The following is an 18,626-nucleotide window of genomic DNA, read 5'->3' as shown; positions in this document are numbered from 1 at the left end:
GGCTATCAGTGTGTTTCTGCATTTATGCCAAAAGCCCTCTTACAAGGATTAATCTTGAGGGTTAGCAAGTGTTCTTTTTTTTTTTTTTTTTCTTTTTTTTCTTTTTTTTTTTTTTTTTCTGTTTGAAAAGTGGTTCAGGCATCACAGGGCTTAGAGTAGTTGAGTGTTGATTAGGGTAGCAGTGGGATATGGATATGAGGGCAGCCTATTGCTACTGCCAGGAAGTGTTGTGGATGTGCGAGTGTTCTCACAGTGTTTTGAAGGCAGCCAGTAGCACTAATTGTTCTCAGGTGTGATGAAATTGGTGGCAGTACAGAGGATGGCAAGAACAACCCCATTGCTCTCACACAGAGACCTGGGGGGACAGAGCCAGGCAAAAAGAAGTAAAGGTTTATTAGTGCAGCATGGTGCCTCCATTAAGAAATTATAGTTGCTAACTGGAGCTTCTCTATCCTGTGATGCACTGCATAGATTGGCAATAAGAGCTAGAACAGCAAAAAGATGGATTGCCTTAGAAAATGTGAGGACATGACTAAATACCTGAGAGGGGCATGCAAAGAGGATGGAGAAAGGCTCTTTTTAAAGGTGCCCAATGACAGAATAAAATGCAATAGGCACAAACTGAAGCATAGGAGGTTCTGTGCAAACACCAGGAAACACTTCTTTGTTATGTGGGTGACTGAGCAATGGCACCAAAGAGGTGGTGGCGGGATCTCCCTCCTTAGAGTAGTTCAAAAGTTGCCTGGATGTGGTCCTAAGCAACTTCTGTAGATGGTCTTGCTTGAGCCAGGGGGGTTGGACCAGATGACCTCCAGAGGTCCCTTCCAACCGCGCCCATTTTGTGACCTCAAGGTTCTCATTTTCCCTATATCATGACATGACCGTTCCTGTCTTACAATTGAACCAGGGTCCCTGCAATATACAATCTGAGCTGCTCTTGTCTACTAGTAGAGACCAGATTTGTTAACAGTATCTGGTGGTAGATGTATTAACACCCACATATGATCTAACTACCCATGAGCTATACTGCTGGTGCATAGATTTCGTCCAAAAATATTTCCTGTCTTGCTCCCAGAGAACAGGAATTTATAATTGTGCTCAGGAGGGCAAGTATTTTTTTTTCAGAAAGTTAGGATTTGCCATCATCATGCCTAGTTTCATGCAACTACTAACTTGTGAGGCAACATAACTCATGTCTAATTTTCATGACTTCTCATTCATAAAATTTTACTAAGTATCTTATAAAAACAAAACAAAACTACATGCAATCATAATCTTGCCTTCAACTGGGAGGAATTTCTGCTGTGGACTTAATTTTGATAATCTTGGTTATAAAAATAGGAACAAATTGCCAGGAGGATGGATAATTGGTCATCTCCTTGTGCCCTAGTTCTGCAAAGTTCCCAGAATGTTATTGTTATGGACAATGACCTTGACTGTGTCTGTAGGAAATAACCACTTACTCTCTTCCTAGTGTAAAGAACATGACCTGGCCACTATTAACCAGTTGTTAGAGGACCCAAAGTTGACAGCAATGAAGTACAGAGAATGGAGGAACACAAACATCATGCTGGTCCAAGATATCTATCAGCAACAGGAGGTCCAGGATGTGTCCACAGAGAATAGTGAGGAACAAGAGACAACACCATTGGCTATCACTGAAAGTGCTATCTGAGGCTGTGTATCAACAGCTCACTGCAAGATTTTTTCCCCACAGGTCTTCATGTAAAGACACTGTTGGGTTCTGATTTATTTTTTCTGGAGTGTTCTTCATAAGGAAAACAACCCCTTCTCCAAAGCTTTAATTCCTTTTGCAAAACTTATTTCATGTCAAAAGAACAAATCCTTCAAATTAAAACAGCATGCTGGAATCTGGGCTGCATATCTAAGAAGAATATTTTATGAAGCATTGAAGAAATGTTTTTCCGTATTGGGAGAAGTAACTTGTATATGTGCAACTTCTGGATGTCGCAGTGCTATATAATATGAACTGTATAAACGTCAGATCCTTGCTGTTGTTTTAATCATGTAACTTGCTTGTAAAGGAAGCTACAACAATTCCAAAAGGATGTAGTTTACTCTCACTTTTTGACCATGCAAGGTAACCTGATATATATATTTTCATTTCTACATTCATTCACTTTGACAGCTCTACCAGTTGGAACTGAGACAAATCGAGTAGCAATTATGTATGAATTTATACTACAAACCATTGTCAGGAACCCAGTTTGTGTCATACCTGATGTTTTATGAATTAGACATTTATTTACAGACCAGACCAAGGTACTGTCATTCTATATCAAGAACAGAAGGTCTCTCAATATGTTTGGTAAAATGTAAATTGCTCTTCAGTGAGGCAAATAATATCTCAACAAGTTTCAAGCTTTTCTTATGGACTTAACAGAACTTCCTGGAAGGCTATTTTCTTCCTTCATATTTTTGAACAATCATGAATATATGAGGTACAAGTTCACCCCAAACTCCTAGATAGCAAGGTGATCAAGTTTGCAAGGAAGAAGCTAAATACTTAAATTCCTGATGTGGAAGTGAAAGTGTAAAGCATAGCTGCAAATATTTTTGTAAATATATGTCATTTTATGGCTTATATGAAAGTGTTTATGTAATGTATATATGTTTTATTTATATATTTATATATGCTGAATTTCCTAATGTAGATAGAAGCACATGAACCAGACCCACTTATGTGAGTGTACTTACACAGTGACTTGAAATACTTCTCTGTTCTTTTTTTTCCATTATGAATCACAGTAATGGATCTTGAATGGAGAGTACCCTGGGACTTCTGCTGTAACTTCTGTCATTCAACCTAACTTTGAGATTTTGATGAAGAAATTCTGTGTAATTTAGGGCAGGAATATAAGTTTGCTATAAAACTTTGGAATTTCTCTTTGGACAAACAAAAATGAATATATTAAGAGATTTTGCTACAGGATCATTACATTTTAGCATCACTATTCTCAGTACAGTTTTTATTTTTTTTTTCCCCATCTTCAGCATGTGTGCAAGTATGAGGAACTTTGCAGAGTGCCAATTTCTGAAAAGCAGGAATTAACCCACCATTCTCCAATTAATGCCACTACAAGTACGGGGGAAATCTGCACTTCTGTTGGCTATTTTGTGAAGATATTGTGATTGGTATTCAACAGATTTTATCTTTTAAAGTAAAATACACTATACAGATGCAGCCATATTCACTTGTCTTTATACATGATATGTTTTATTGTATCGAAAGCAAATATTAATAGTATTATTGGTAATGTGAAATCTTTTTCACCTGCCAAGTGATATATCTGATTGTTGAGATGGCATTGTTGACATTCAACAACTTTCCCTTGCTACAGGTATCACTGGGGAAAGGTCAGGGAAATGTGGGCTTATTGAATGCAGAAGCAGGACTGCACTCAGGATAGCATCACTGCCTCAGGTATAAAAGGGTTTAGACTTAATAATTGGAGCTGGTCTTCTGGTGGGGAACAGAAGTTAGATGAAACTTAGAAGTGAGTGACAGTAACTAAATGGGGAAGCAGACATAAAAAGCAAGGTGGTTAAAGAGCTAACATTTCCAGGAAATCTTCATACAAGTGGTGCTTTTATCGTTTCATTAATTCTAACTGGACATTGAGAGAAATTAAGCAAGCTCAACACATGGTATAAATTGGTTTCTAGTAATTCCTCATTAAAACATGAGCCCATTTTAAAGTCTTTTATCTTTGACTATTCTCAGAAGACCCTCTTGACAGTGGGCATCTGCAAATACCGTGTTCCTGAATGCAATTTTTCAAAGGTGAGAGAGGGATACCCCCTGAATTTGACGTGATCAATTATCTGCTGAGCACACACTGAAAATTAGGAGAGTGAGGACTGATCTGCATAGTCCTTCTCAATTTTAACTACCTGCTGCTAAGTAATTGATAAATAATGGAGATCAAGTTGCTTGTACACTTCAGATTTATTCTTGCAAGTGTGGGCCCCGCAGTTTGTCACGTAAATTCCATTTCTCTTCAAAAACATCTTCACTACTCTAGATCTTAAAAACAAGCACATGCTTAAGAGTTCTGTTGAACTGAGCCAGACTAGTCAGTGCCTTGCAGTTCTGAGCAAAATCCCAGCTAGCCAACTCCATTTGCTGCAGTAGATTTGCACCCTACAAAGGAGAGCACTTTGCAGCCAGTATAGACTGTCAGCTTTTTTTTTTTTTTTTCTTTTTTAACTGTGCTTGTATCAAGATATACAAAACTGGTTTCCCAAATGCATAGACAGACAAACGTCCTAAGACTGCCTGAACTCTACTATTTGTTTTAATGAGATTAAATAGCCTAAAATAACTTTTAAGTTACTTTCTTTTCAGATGGTCAGTAGGTAATTGCTGTTGATATTGAGCCTTTTGGAATTCAGTTGAGGATGGATTGTATCACGCTCTTAGAGCAGAAAATTATTGAACAGGGTTCTTTTAATTGAGTTATTTCTTCAGAAATTTCCTTTCTGTTCAAGAAAAATGTATTGGTTTTATGGAAGTGCAATGTTGGTAGGCTATCCCCATTCTCTTCAGCTACTTTTTAGACCAAAACCAAATAGAAAGCATGGGAAACGTAAAGTGAAAATAGTAGTAAAACAGGATTCGTTTTCCAACATTGCTAATTAATGTCACAGTTTTCACCTGGATTCATCACAAAGGGCTGTGCAGCCATGTGAAAGACACAACCGGAGAACAGTGCGCAATCTGACAGCCACAACTGATAAATGATATTGGAGGGTGCCATGTCAGCAGGGGAAGCTTGGACTCTGCTCAGTCATATATAGGGTAAATGGTATTTGAACATACACTCTGTTGGTCCAAATTTGGAAGGCTTCCATTATTGACTCGTAGTGTAGGGGAACTGTGTCCCTTGGAATGTCCAAAAATCTTTAACAGCCTGCCTCATGGGACTTCTTTTGTGCTTTTCAGGAGAAAGTGTGCATGCACACAGCTATTCCTCTATCAGTAAAACCTTTTTGCATTAGTGCAGTAAGTCTAGCTATGCAGACTTTGGAGTAACTAATTATGATATCTAATTTCAGCTGTTTCTGCAGCCTGTCTCTGGTGGCTTTTCTGGAAATCAAATCTCTCTCTGTTTTGGTGGTGTAGATCTCATGAGCTACCAGCATGAGATGGGATCACATTTCCTTTTCCTAAGATGGGAGAGGTTTCATGCTGGGTTACCAAATTGTTTCTGCATGTAGTTCTGATAATTTACTTAATCCCGAATTTCACTGAAAACAGGAATAAATGATGTTATACAACCATGTTTTACAGATTATTCTCTTTTTGAAAGAAAAGTTCTTATGGGAAAAAAAAGCTCTTTTAGGACAGCAGGGGGAGGGGGAGGGGAAGAAAAAAGGTGATGTTTGATTTAAAACTATGTAGAATTTTGGAGTTTAAAATTATTATGTAACTAGAAAAAATTATGTATCTAATAGGGAAGCCCATGAGCTTACATGTCTATTACTGATTTAATATAAAAATGTTATTTTGTGTCTCTTAAAGTAACAAGGAAGTCCATGTAAGCAAAATTTTATATGAAGAAATTCTTATGCTGTGGTGGAAGTTTGGGTTTGGGGATTTTTTATTTTTTATTTTTTTTTACTGTTTTGGTGGTACAGGGGTGACCAATTGCAATGAGAGCTTGGGCTTGCTTCATTTATGTGAGAAATGTCTTTCTGTTAACAGGAAACCAAAGTGGTTTTCTTGTAGTAATAGACACAAAGTTTTCCTGTTTCCTGTTTTGTGTGGGACATTTTGAAGCAGCAGACATTTTAAGATGTCATTCAGCAGTTACTTGCACGCTTGAAAATTTATCCCATTTTGGTCTTCTCCAAGCTGCCACATTCCTGCATTTTCAAGAATCAACTTCTCTACTAACTGAAACAAAAATTGAGGTAAAAAGAAACAAAACCAAAACGCTCTGAGATATGATCAGTCTGAAATTTTTCTCTGTGCATAAGAGTAACAGTAGCTAAGCTTGCCAAAAGTTTGACATTTCAAAACTGAAAAAAAAAAAAAAATTGTCAGGTGTTGAGGAGAGTATTAAATTTCTCGAAATTTGCTATGGGTGATGATCCAAAATCTTTCTGTTCTGGAAAAATAATTATTTTTCTATGTTATTTCTTCCTGGTAAAAATCTAAAGGTAGTGGCTTATAAGCTGGCGTAAAGTTAAAAATGAAATATGCGTATAATTCCTTGATAGTTCATCAGCCGTGATGCATTAACATGAAATGTTGGCTTTAGATGACTGACCGACAATGCTGAAAATCCATTTCCTTGGGAAACTATTCTAGTTACCACAGTCTTTTATACCCCACCTGGCCCATATGAGATCCATTTTGAGGATGTAGATATAAGGCATTTCTATAGGGAAAATATATCATTACACCATAGCTTAGGAATCACATGAGTTCTAGTGCTCACTTGGTCCTTGATGCCTTGAGACCTAAATACATTATTCTGGCTTTTGAAGTTGCATATGATTGCTTTACCTTCTCCCACCTAAAAATAAATAAAAGAGAATACGAAAACATCAACTCTCATATAAAGACAAACAGTAATCAAGCAAAGATTTGGGTACTTTGTTCCTGAGTGCTTAGCATAATAACTCACCTGATGAAATAACTCACCTGCCATATGTGCATAATAATAGCAGTGTTCTTGTGTAAAACTTTCAATGGTGAGGACTGACTGAAGAGAGGATTGGGGGTTTATATTCCATTAGGCTCTGTGTAGACTGAGAAAGATGTGCCTAGAGGAGTATTTCCTAGGATATCTGCTATGGAGGGGCAGGACCTGCAGCATCATGAAGATATACATAGTACCAGTTTGGTATTCTAGCTGCTAAATCTATTTTATCACCAGTTGCATACTTAAAGCACAGTGTTTGCACTCAGCGCTGCCTTTTCACTGCTTGTTGCCCACACGTGTGACTCTCAATTTTAATGGAATGATGCATACATCATGGAGAACGAGAACCTCATGTTTGCACTTGTCAATTAAAAGCTGAAATGCAGGAGCATTTCGCTCAGCCTTTTAAATTTTTCACTGCTTGTTTATTTATTTATTTATTTATTTATTTAATTTTTAGTTTGCTGGTATACAATAAAATAGGAACTGTTGGTTCTTAAAAACAAATTCTCATTGGGACTATTATTAATAATTGAGTAATCTGGAACCAGGAAGAGCCAATGAGTGGATTGACTGAGGAGTGCTTTCCACTGTCTGGCAATGCAGTTTTTGAAGCTCTGCTGTTAAATTACTTAATTCTCTTTCATTGGTTCCTGTAGCCACCTTTAAGGAAGGATACCCTGTGCTTTATGGTCTCTTTCAAGACGTGGGATACTGCTTGTTTTTTTCAACTCTCAGAGAATTCAGCTTCAGTTAAAAGAGGACTGGGGTCTTTGTCAGGAGTTTCAGTTTATCTGGCCAAGCCAGGCAGCCAGAAGTACCTTAGAGGTGTGTTTCCTAAGAAGTAAGCTTATCTGAGGGCTCAGCTGCCCTGAAAGACGTGTCCCTGTCCCTCTCTGTTCCCTCAACCTCCTACATGTTCCTACTGCTTGTCTCATAGTATTCTGCTCATCGCTTGGCACCTCTGTCAGCTAAGTGGAGCCAGCCAGCAAGAAACAGATGTAGCAAGCTGGATAATTATCTACAGTGATGGTGAATAAAATTGGCTTGTGGAGAGATTTGGTGCCTGCCAGAGCCGTCACAAGAGAGGCAGCTGGTTTGTGTGGGAAGAGCATAAAAAAGAGGGTGCTGCATATGTGGGAAGAAAGAGGGGGACCTCCTGTGTTTAGGAGAAGGGCATTAGATTGATGTAACCTCCCACAAAGCTGTAGCGTCACTTACACCAAATGGTGCTTTCATTTTATCCTGCAACACATGCTTGTGAAGACAACTCAACGGACAAGTTTTCATGTCTGGTTTGATGTGATCTCAGACTGTGTTTTTGCTTTCCCTGTTTCATGCAGAGCCAAATATTACTGCTTCCTCCTTTGGTCTTAAAGATAAAATCCTGCAAAAACCCTACAAAAAACAACACTATACTTCTCTAATATCCTTCCTTGCATGCTTTCTGCAGGTATGCCGGTGTAGACATATGAGAGAAAGTAGTTTGGAGTGGTGGACCAGTTTACACTAGGTCCACCTTATGGGCTTGTAAGACCTCTTGATTTTGCAGGTATTTGATATACACCCTCCTGTGGTAGCATAAAACATAACCATTTCCAAAGTCTCATAAGAATAGGAATAGTTTCTCATCATGAATCAGATATTTGGTTTTTATGTGCTTAAAAATAATAATAATAATAATAATAATAAAAATATCTGTAAAAGTGCTGGGCTTCTCTGGGCATCCAGGCATTCCCAGTCAGACTGAGGATGATGTATTTGCTCGTGACACAGAGGGGATGGGGCCATCCAGTCCCATTCCTGGCATCTGACCTTTCCTGTTTCATTATTTCATGTTTTGGAAAGTGCTCGTCATTCTTCTGACATTTTCTTGGTCTGTTTCTTATTGGTAGAAGAAAGTACCTAATGATAGCTGTCAGGGTAAAATTCCTGAATTATCTTCCTGTGCTCAAGAAATAACCTAGTTGTCACTACGAGGGGATATTTAAAGTTGTGAGATGCAAGCCATGATAATACCCAGAATACTGTGCATAGTGACAAACTGCTCTTTTATTTTGCTGTGGAAATATATATCTTCCCTCTTCTGGCTCCTGGGTAGAATGGGTGCCAGTGTGGCAGGAAACAGGTTCTCTGTGTAGCACCTTTGGGGACGCACGCTGTCTTGAAAGCAGTTCTCAGCAATCTTTTCTGACAGAGAAAACTGATCTCTTAGCACAGCCTGCTGGCTGTTAATGATACAGCAAGCAGATATAAAATTACACGCGAGTGGGGAAGTGATAATAATATCAGGCTGCAGGTGTGATGGTCTCCGTCTACAGGAGAGTAATTTCTAGAGTGAGGGGAGAGTGGTTGCTTCAGGTAGGAAGGTAGAGATGCTGTCTGACACACCAACCTGCTCTAGATCTGAAGCAGCAGCAATAAATCCAAGCACAGTACTGTCTGAGGGGCGAAAAAGTTCTGCAAGGCAAAGGAAGTTAACACCTGTGATACCAAGGAAGGTGCTAGGAAGAGAGCAATGGTAAATGTGGGGGAAAAAGGTAGTTATTGTGTGCAGACTAACAAGACATGGGAAATCAGAGGAAATACATAACTTGCCATTAAACTGATGTCTCAGAGCGGATGACTTTTAGTATCTGGTTAGCTAAAATCCATGAATTTCCATGAATCCAGTAAATTGTTCTGTTCTGTAGACAACCCTGAAAGATCAGGGCTGAAAAGCCAGAGGTTGTTCTGTTGAAAATACTTACATCTGATGTTAAGGACAGTGGCACATTTTGTACTCGGCTCTGGTGAGGCCGCACCTCGAGTACTGTGTTCAGTTTTGGGCCCCTCACTACAAGAAGGACATCGAGGTGCTCAAGTGAGTCCAGCATGTCCAGAGAAGGGCAACGAGGCTGGTGAGGGGTCGGGAGAACAAGTCCTACGAGGAGTGGCTGAGGGAGGTGGGATTGTTCAGCCTGGAGAAGAAAAGGCTCAGGGGTGACCTTATTGCACTCCACAGGTACCTTAAAGGAGGCTGTAGCAAGGTGGGGGTTGGTCTGTTCTCCCACATGCCTGGTGACAGGACGAGGGGGAATGGGCTAAAGTTACACCACGAAGTTACACCAGGGGAGGTTTGGGTTGGATATTAGGAAGAACTTCTTTACTGAAAGGGTTGTTAGGCACCGGAATGGGCTGCCTAGGGAAGTGGTTGAGTCACCATCCCTGGAGGCTTTTAAAAGACGTTTAGATGTAGAGCTTAGTGATATCATTTAGTGGAGGACTGGTAAGTGTTAGATCAGAGGTTGGACTTGGTGATCTTGGAGGTCTCCTCCAACCTAGATGATTCTGCAATTCTGTGATTTTTGTGATTTCCATCATGAAATGTCTGTGCAGTCTAATAAAACCCAGAAGCCACCATCATGATGTGACACAGCAAGACAGCTGAAAATTGAGGGGCATCTCCAGTGTCCTAGTCCTTGCAGTGGCAACCATATCCCAGTCATCTGCAGGCAAATATCTCTTTAAGATCTCTTGCAGAAGTAGAGGCTGCATTTCTAAGGTGTGTGTTTCCTGATTTTTTTTCTTAAATTCTTATATTTATTATAGACAGTAAATTCAGTGCACCTGGGCTAGCACTTAAATTCATAAATTACAGCAGTGATGAAAATGGCCGAGGTGGTCATGTCCTTTTCTGTGTGATTGGAGAATTTCACTCTACAAATGCCAGAAGGAGCCATGAATAAAATTCCATACCGCTGTAAAACACACTCATCACTTTTCCAGCTTGATGTGATATTTCATCAAAAGGATCTTTTTTTTTTTTTTTTTTTTTTTTTTTTCTGCAGCAGAATAATTTCTTCTGCTTATTTTGTTGATGACAAGTTGAAGCAATTCAGGGAGGTGTGCTTTATGTGCTGGTTTTAAAACAGGCTTTCTAATACAAGAAAAAGGATGAATGATGATGCTGATACTAGTTGGAAAAAGCACGTGAAAGTTTTCAGGATTTCAGCAGAAAACAAACATCAGCACTTTGGAGACAGTGACACAAATGATATATACACCCTGAATATGGGGTGCAAGCATATCCCTCATTAAACAAAGGAAGGAAGCCAGTCCTATGGGGAATCAGAGGGGTAATGAAGACAGTGTCTGTGCAACAGCACTGTTCATACAAAAATCTGAGAGTGAAATTATCTCTGGGAACAAAGTCCAGATTTAGGAAGGTATTTGGGTATCTCTTGTTGGCTGGTCTGGGTGATTATTTTAAAGTTAAGATGAGCTTTTATTTCATAGAAAGTCTGAGTTAACACTGGGTATAGAAGAGGTCACAGAGAGCACTACATCATGCACCTATCTTTGCTTTCTTTCTAGCTGTGGCCTTGGTATGTCCTAAGGGGATACTTATGATTGAATTTAGGCTTAGACTGTTTCAGGGTTCAGAAGAGAAATAATTTAGGATCTCTGTTATTAGGTCCTCCATGAACAAATGGGATCAGTTCAAGAAAGGAGATGCAGTGATATACTAAAACATTTATCTACTGTTTGATTTGGTTTGGCATATTGAGAGATAAAAGTAGAGATTATTTTTTAGGCATCAGAGAAAGCTCAGTGGATAATGTTGAATGTACATTTAAGGGACCAAAGCTCATTTTCCAGTCACAGATAACATGAGATTTTGATTAAGTTGCCCCTACACGGTGACTCAGACCCTTGTTTGTAACATGGTGATGAGAAGTGCATACTACAGAGGGCTGTTAATGTGAATTAAGACCAGCAGTACCACTCCACTAATTAAATAGATGATAACATAGAGTTCCCAACATAGGCTGTGACAGTCAATGGTGTAAAATTATGAATTTTTCTTATCTTGAGTACTGACAGTGCATATGTGGGTTGCTGCTGGCAATATACTTGCAGAAAGGGTGTGTAAGGGAAAAGGAAATTTAAAGAGATTTCTTTCTTAAGCATCTCTTCTGACTTGAGAAATTATGTTCATCCTGGACATGATGATCCCCACAATGAACTAACTGCAGTTAGACCCCATGAACCAGATTCTCCTTGTGTGACTTTGTCTCTTTGGAAGCCAGAATATAGCTGTATGCAATTGAAGGTACAATTGCAGAACTGGTGTAAAGGTACATTCAATACCAGAACTGGTATTGAAGGTACAAGCAGCTGAACTGGTATAAACCCAGTCGTGACTCATGAATTCTTTACTTCATTGCAAACTAACACTTTTCCACAGGTACTGTGGAAATCAACTACAGTGTGCCATCTGCAGTGGTCCAAACACTACTGTGGTGGTCTCAGTTGTGTCCCTGCCCAAGTGTAAGTTGCCTGCAGCCACAGACCCTGAGGGATGTGTCTGTCCCTTTTGCTACTTATTATTCAATGTTTTTGAACTAAAGGTTTTTATATAGAGCTAGTGCTTTGGTAGATTAATTTGAAAAAAGATTAGCTATATTTATCCAAAGACAATTCATTTTTTTATATATATATATATATATTCTTCAGTGACTCATGGCTAAGTTATTTGATTTTCTCAGAACTACATTTTTTAAAGTTCTGCTGAGTTCTCTTGAGAGCCTTTTCCTATGAAAAACTCGTTCCAATTTTTATTTATTTATTTATTTTGTACAAAGCTTTTAACCATGTCACCTAGGATCAAATTGAGTACGTATGTGGCAGGACCAATAACGGATTGTAAAATACATTATATTGGGAATGTTAATACTAAAATCTCCAATCCAGGAAACAAGACCAACACTTGATCCCTCTTTGGTATGAAGCTTCTAATTTGACCCTCTCTTGTTTCTCTTGAACTTTTAAAAATTCCTTCCTCCTGTCTGCCTTGTATTTTATCAAATAAAATGAAGGTGAAACTACTTGTACTCTTATACATTTTTGCTGAATTTGAACCAAGCAAAGAACCATATTTCTCAATCTTTTTGGCCCCTGATTTTTTTTAACAATTAATGCTATTATATTATATTATATTATATTATATTATATTATATTATATTATATCATATTATATTTTTAAAGCAATATATTTGTGGATACATAACCCAAATTTTATTTCACTGTTTAATGGGTCCGCAAATACATGCAATCAACCTCTTGTACTGAATATTTGTTTAGATTAGTCAATAGTGCAGACATGATGCAGGTTGTTTAAATTTAATTTTTTTTTTTTTTTTGTATTTCTAAATTGGAATATTTCCTTGTATCTGACTTTCCAGAGAGCAGAACAGGAGGTGCTCAAGGCCCTCTTGTTCACATGTAAGTGATGCATCCTTCAGGTGTTTCTGCATTTATGTTTTCCCTCATAACTTCTTTTTATGTAAGTCTCTATTTTTCTCTTGTAGTGTTGTCAGTATGCAGCGTCAGAAGAAAGCATTCCTCCCAGTTCTCTACACGTTCAGTCAGAGGGGGAAAAAGGTGGATATTTTTGGTGTCTGATGACTAGGACAGTCAAACCCTCTTACTCTGAAAGATGTACTAATTAAGAAGTAGAGAATGGTGGCATCAACTTGCGATGAATCAGGATTTCATGCACTGATGTTAGTTTCTTGGTAATGGAGAAGACAGGTGTCATCACTACATGAACTCTGAACAGGAGGACTTCTATTAGTGATATAGAAGGATTAGCAAGGAGGTTATATAATTATAACCTCCCTCCGTGCTGATGGCCTCTGGCTTAATGAAGTTCATTACAGAGTAACAAAGACTAATTTTTTAAGTACTTCATAGAGCATTTACATTATATTTTTATATTGCCATCATTATGTCTGTCATATGAAATTCAGATATGAGAAAGATTATTGTTATTATTATTATTATTTATCCTAAGAAAGCTATTCCTTAGAGTTGGCATAGAAACTCCATGAAATTCCATGTTCATTGTATAATACATCTGTAGGAGAAGGAGCAGCAGAATTATACCTTCACTGTCAGAATGTCTATATTTCTGTCTACTGGATATACTGCAGTAACAGTTTTAAATTCAAATGTGAATAGATAACAGAGGTTTTTTTAAACTTAAATAATTTATTTTCTCACTATTTAATTTTCTCAAGTTAGTTTTTAAGAGATTGAAGAGTTTGCTTCAACTTCATGTTTAAAGTCTTGTTTGAATGCTTATTATTTTGGCTTGATTGATCTTGGTAAGGTAGATTCATTTGAACTTTGTTTTTCTTAATACATGCCACTTAATACATTTCCAGATCCACTCTGTGTATCTGAGAAAAACAAACAAACAAACAAACAAACAAACAAAAATAAACCAAAATAACTGTGCCACCTTTATAGAGAATAGCAAAAAATTACATGGGTAGGAGCTACTGGTGTGATGCTGATAAAGTGAATTAAAGCCCTTGGGGAATAAAATCCCTGGATGAATATAGCTCCCTTCCAATCCCCCATGATTTTTTCAGGAAGGACAGAAGTTAGTATATGAATACATTAGTGAAATGACATGCATATGGATGAAACTTTGGGTCAAGTTCTCATTTTTACACCAATACTGACACTGAAAACTAGCTAGTTGACAGTAAGTGATAAATCATGAGTGTAAATTTGAAAATTGTGTCTTCTAGGAAGTATATTAAGAAGTTTAACATGGTTCATTTAGTTTATTAATAGAATTAGGGAGGTTTTGCAAGTCTGCTTTTTCCTAGTGAGGCTGAGTGTTATGTTGGTTCAGATGAGGCACCCAGCTTATAAATGCTCTGGACTGCCCTGGAGGAACTTGCCTCTCTGCCTTGACTCAAGGGAAAGCTGGGAGAATGAATATTCATATTTGATATATGAATATATCAAAGCTACCCTGTAACAATCGTATTCTACAAGTGCAGTCTAAAAAGCTTCAATAAGCAGGGAAATGGTTTATAATAGCAGGGAGTCATTGAACAAGGAAAAGGCATCAGAATAGATAGGAAGTGAAGCATTGGACAATTCAAATAGCTTAGTTGTTTAAAATATATGTAGCAGAATACATGATTTGGGCTGAATTACCATTGGGATGTAATGGGATTTCTGTCCTCTGAATTCATTCAATCAAGAATAGCACCCCTCCCACCTCTTAAGAAATAATAGTAAAATAAATAATACATAAAACAACAACAGCAATAATAATAGATTACATCATGCAGTGGGATTATTTGGGATTGGTAAAAGACTAGCAGAATGGTTATGCAAAAAGTCCTAACTGAAAGTTATAGCATATATCAGATCTATGTATTGGTACGTCTGCCTGTAAGGGATGAGCAAAATCCTGTCTGAAAAAAACCCTCAGTGTGTTTTTGCTTAAAAATAATAATGCAGGTCACTAGTAGCAATAGATTTTACATAACGCTGCTAAACTTCAACAAATGTCTTATGGACTTGAACAAACATACATCAACAACAAAACATAATTTAGAATTAACTGAGGAAAAGAAAAAAGAAACACTAAGAGAAAAAAAACAAAACAAAACCAAAACAAACAAACAAACAAACAAACAAAAAACAACACAGAACAGAATATGTAAATTTCTTATGCAGGAAAATTCAATGAAAACAAAATTACCTACACTGAATTAAAAGCCATAATGGCAAATTTTAAACATGATGGAGGGAGTTACCTCTGCATGCTGTTTTACTAAGCTTCCCCCTCTCCTCCACAATTCCCCTACCCTATTCCTCCTTCTTCCTTTAACATTGCTGTCCTTGTTTTGTAGTTGCTGTATTACTTCCTGTCTGGTGCAAGCTCAGTTAACCTACTGCTGCTTTTTGCCCAACACAACAGCAATCTTCTGCTCATTACATAAAGCTTCCTTTCCATTTCTGTTCCTTTCTAGAAATGATTATTTTTTTTAATTGTGTAGTTTCTGTTAATGTAATTGATGTCTGTTGCTGGGATTTTGCAGAGAAGTTGATGAGTGTAAAGAGAAACATTGCTTTTTTCCTCTGTCATGATGATGAAAATAACAGTGGAAATAAAACATGTTATCTAGAAAGTGTTATGCAGAAAAAAAAAAAAAAAAAGAAAAAATAAATAAATAAATTTCAATAATTTTACAGTCTTTACCACACCTTTCTTCAAGTCTGATGTGTTTTGCTCTCTCACAACCAGTATGTGCACATTAATAAGTGAATCTGTGGGTATGTGCAAATTTGTGTGTACTTTAGAAAAGACTGTTGGATTAGAATGAATTAATTGGAGTAATACCCAATAAATGCCTATCTTTCATGTTTAAGCATACTAACTTTATATTTCTCACTAATATAGCATTTAGGAACTTAACCTGAGATTTAAAATCCAAAAATGTCACTGAACTGTCCAATAACATCAAAAATATGTTTTGCTTCTTCCTAAAATCACATTTTAGGATGCTAATGCCACAGGTGAGTGTGTTGGTGTGAAATTAATTTGATGCTGCATCAGAAGTTGAATTGTTTGTGTATAGTTATTGTGCTAATCCTTACTGTAAATTTTAACAGAGAGTAGGAGTAGGGAATAGTTGTAAAGATCCCTGTGATAAGAAAAACACCATGTCCGGCCCCTAAACTGATGAGTCATTTTACCGTGGGTCTTTGGGGATTGCAGGTGGCTCTGCATCCCAGAGGTCAGCTGTGTCTTACTGGGGAGCTGAGCAGTGTCTGTACAGTCTGTACCTAGGATAATAAACAGAATATAGTGCTTCTGCCTGTCTGGGCAGTAGATAGTACATCAGGGAAGCTCTAAGCTCACGTGGTGGGGTTCCTTTTCTTTCAAGCTGACAAAATCATTGAAAGATTGAAGGCTGGCTGAATTGCCAGTGCTGCCCAAACTGGCATCACAGTTCAGGTTGTGCTCCACAATTCAGGCCTAGTGGACTGACTTATTTTAGCTGTCAACTACATCCAAATATATCTTTGGGAACCAAACCTACCGTGGTATCTCCTACATTGCCTCCTAATTCTTTTCTGACACCAACACATATATGGTTTACTATGCCCGTAAAGCTCATTTATTTTCTGGCCAGATGCTGTCTTTGAAACAAACGGAACATAAGTATCGATGCGTGTTTTTTTTTTTTTCTTTTTCTTTTTCTTTTTTCTTCTTTTTTCTCTTGCTGTGGGATCCTGTTGCCTTGTGTCATTAGGATGGTAGGATTGTTGGTGTCAGCTGATGTGCTCCTTGAGGACTATGGGCTAGTCTTCAAAGGACTGCAAAGACATCACAGAGTCATAGAAATAGGATTTTGAAGGAATCTCTGGATATAGTATATTGCTTCTCTGGTATTTGTGACTTTTCCCCAGATCATGCTGTCTGACTGACAGCGCTCATAGATAAGTTAGCATTTTTTGCTATGGCCTTCCACATAAAAGTGTTCAAAATGACAATGAGCATGTTAGGGAAAAAAAAAACAATTGCAATAAAATCTGTAAAATCACAACTGTCATGGAAATAATGATGCTCATTATTATTCCTTATTGCAGAGTCATATTTATATTGTCTTGCTCAGATGTAATTCCTAAGAGTCATTATTCACTATTTTTCCTCTCCAGGAAACAAACAAACAAAAAATATGTAAGTTTTGTTCAAATACAACCTTCTGGCAGAACTTTTAAAATCAATAAAACAAGAATACTTCAGCACAACTCAAGAGCCCAGGAAGCCTCTTAGTCTGCCAGGAGCTAGCAAGAGAGTTTCCCTCTGCTCACCTTGTCTTTCTGTTACTGGAGTCAGGCTCCTGCACCAGCTGGCTCCTGGAGCTAAGCCTCTCAGTACAAGAGGAAAATACACAGTTTATGTCAAAACATAATTCTGCCCATATGCCTTTTATTAAAAAAGAAAGAAACAAACAAACAAAAAAGCAAACAAATAAACAAAACCATGAACAAAACAACAACAACAAAACCCACAACCACCACTACCAAAAAACCTCAACCTATCTGGATGTCCCTTTTTTAAAATAAAACATAACAAGTATTTAAAGCAGTCAGAAAATTAATACATCAACCTTCATATTGATGTGTTGGCATTGGTGCACTAAATAACATTTTCTAAAGCTGAGCTATTAAAAGAGGGCATGACATGTTGATCAATGTGTACTGTGTTTTGAATATAGTATGTGCAAATATACAGAAAACACAAACTATTTTTTTTTTTTTTTTATTAAAGGATCACAGCAAAGATACATAACTTGTGTAATATGCTACTTACTCCACAGCATTCCCAATGACATTCATGCCTTTTGGAAAACAAAAACAAAACCAAAATAAAATAAAACAAGACATTTAACTTATTTTTGTTAATGCTCTGCTAATAAAATTTGCTTCCTCATATCCTTAGGCCATTATGCCTACAATAACATTAGTACTGCTAAAAATATTTACAGTCAGGTTGCTCAATTAATTATTGGACTGGAGAAACCTAAAATATCTTTGAAAATATTAGGCTGTTACCGAGTCATAGGATTTTACCAGTGAGCTTCATTATATTCCAAATACAGAAGAAACAATTGCTTCAATTCATTATGTAAAGTCTGTGACAGCTAATGTAGTTTGGGCTAGCCACTAAACTATGAGCTTAGGTTTAATTTAACTTATTTATCTTCCTGGTTTACCATTTAAGGCTTTTCCAATAACCGGTCAATACATTTCAGTTTGCCATATGTGAGCATGGCAGAATGCTCAGAACCTGTCAGACTGCAATGACTTTGGACGATGCTAATTTGCTTCCATTTCTAGTGTAACGTTCTTATTGTTAGCTAAGTAACACTGCTGTGTAGAGCAAAAGAGCATGCCCAGTTTTTCTGAGTGAAATCTCTCTCTTGTACTTTAAAAACTTAGAGGAAAACTCTCTTTCTTAAGATGATGACAGTTCTGGTTTAAACTTTAATAATGGCTATGAAGAGATCTTGCTAGACTAATATAAAATTAAATATTAAATCCCTCTGACAGCACAGTTTGTTTTTCAACAGAAAAAATAATGATAAA

At 37.4% G+C, this 18,626-nt stretch overlaps 1 protein-coding gene and 1 long non-coding RNA gene across 13 annotated transcripts in view; one reads left to right on the top strand and one right to left on the bottom strand.

Moving 5' to 3' along the window:
- The window catches only part of IPCEF1 (interaction protein for cytohesin exchange factors 1), an 82,937-nt gene extending 77,636 nt beyond the window's left edge, over window positions 1-5,301 (top strand). For all 12 annotated transcript variants that reach the window (XM_084513127.1, XM_084513129.1, XM_084513126.1 and 9 more), the window contains one exon: window positions 1,475-5,301. In XM_084513127.1, coding sequence (XP_084369253.1) covers window positions 1,475-1,675 — 201 coding nt within the window. In that variant the 3' untranslated portion in view covers window positions 1,676-5,301. The remainder of the gene's footprint in view (window positions 1-1,474) is intronic.
- Window positions 5,302-11,564: 6,263 nt separating this feature from the next.
- On the bottom strand, window positions 11,565-12,545 carry LOC311435283. Its single transcript, XR_014692025.1, has 2 exons — window positions 11,829-12,545; window positions 11,565-11,783 (listed from the first exon to the last, which is right to left on the bottom strand). It is a non-coding gene; the product is annotated as an uncharacterized lncRNA (long non-coding RNA).
- Window positions 12,546-18,626: the final 6,081 nt, after the last annotated feature.

The sequence above is a fragment of the Aythya ferina genome (assembly GCF_964211825.1).
Source record: "Aythya ferina genome assembly, chromosome: 3".
Taxonomy (NCBI): Eukaryota; Metazoa; Chordata; class Aves; order Anseriformes; family Anatidae; genus Aythya; species Aythya ferina.
This window is presented reverse-complemented; position numbering and strand designations above follow the sequence as displayed.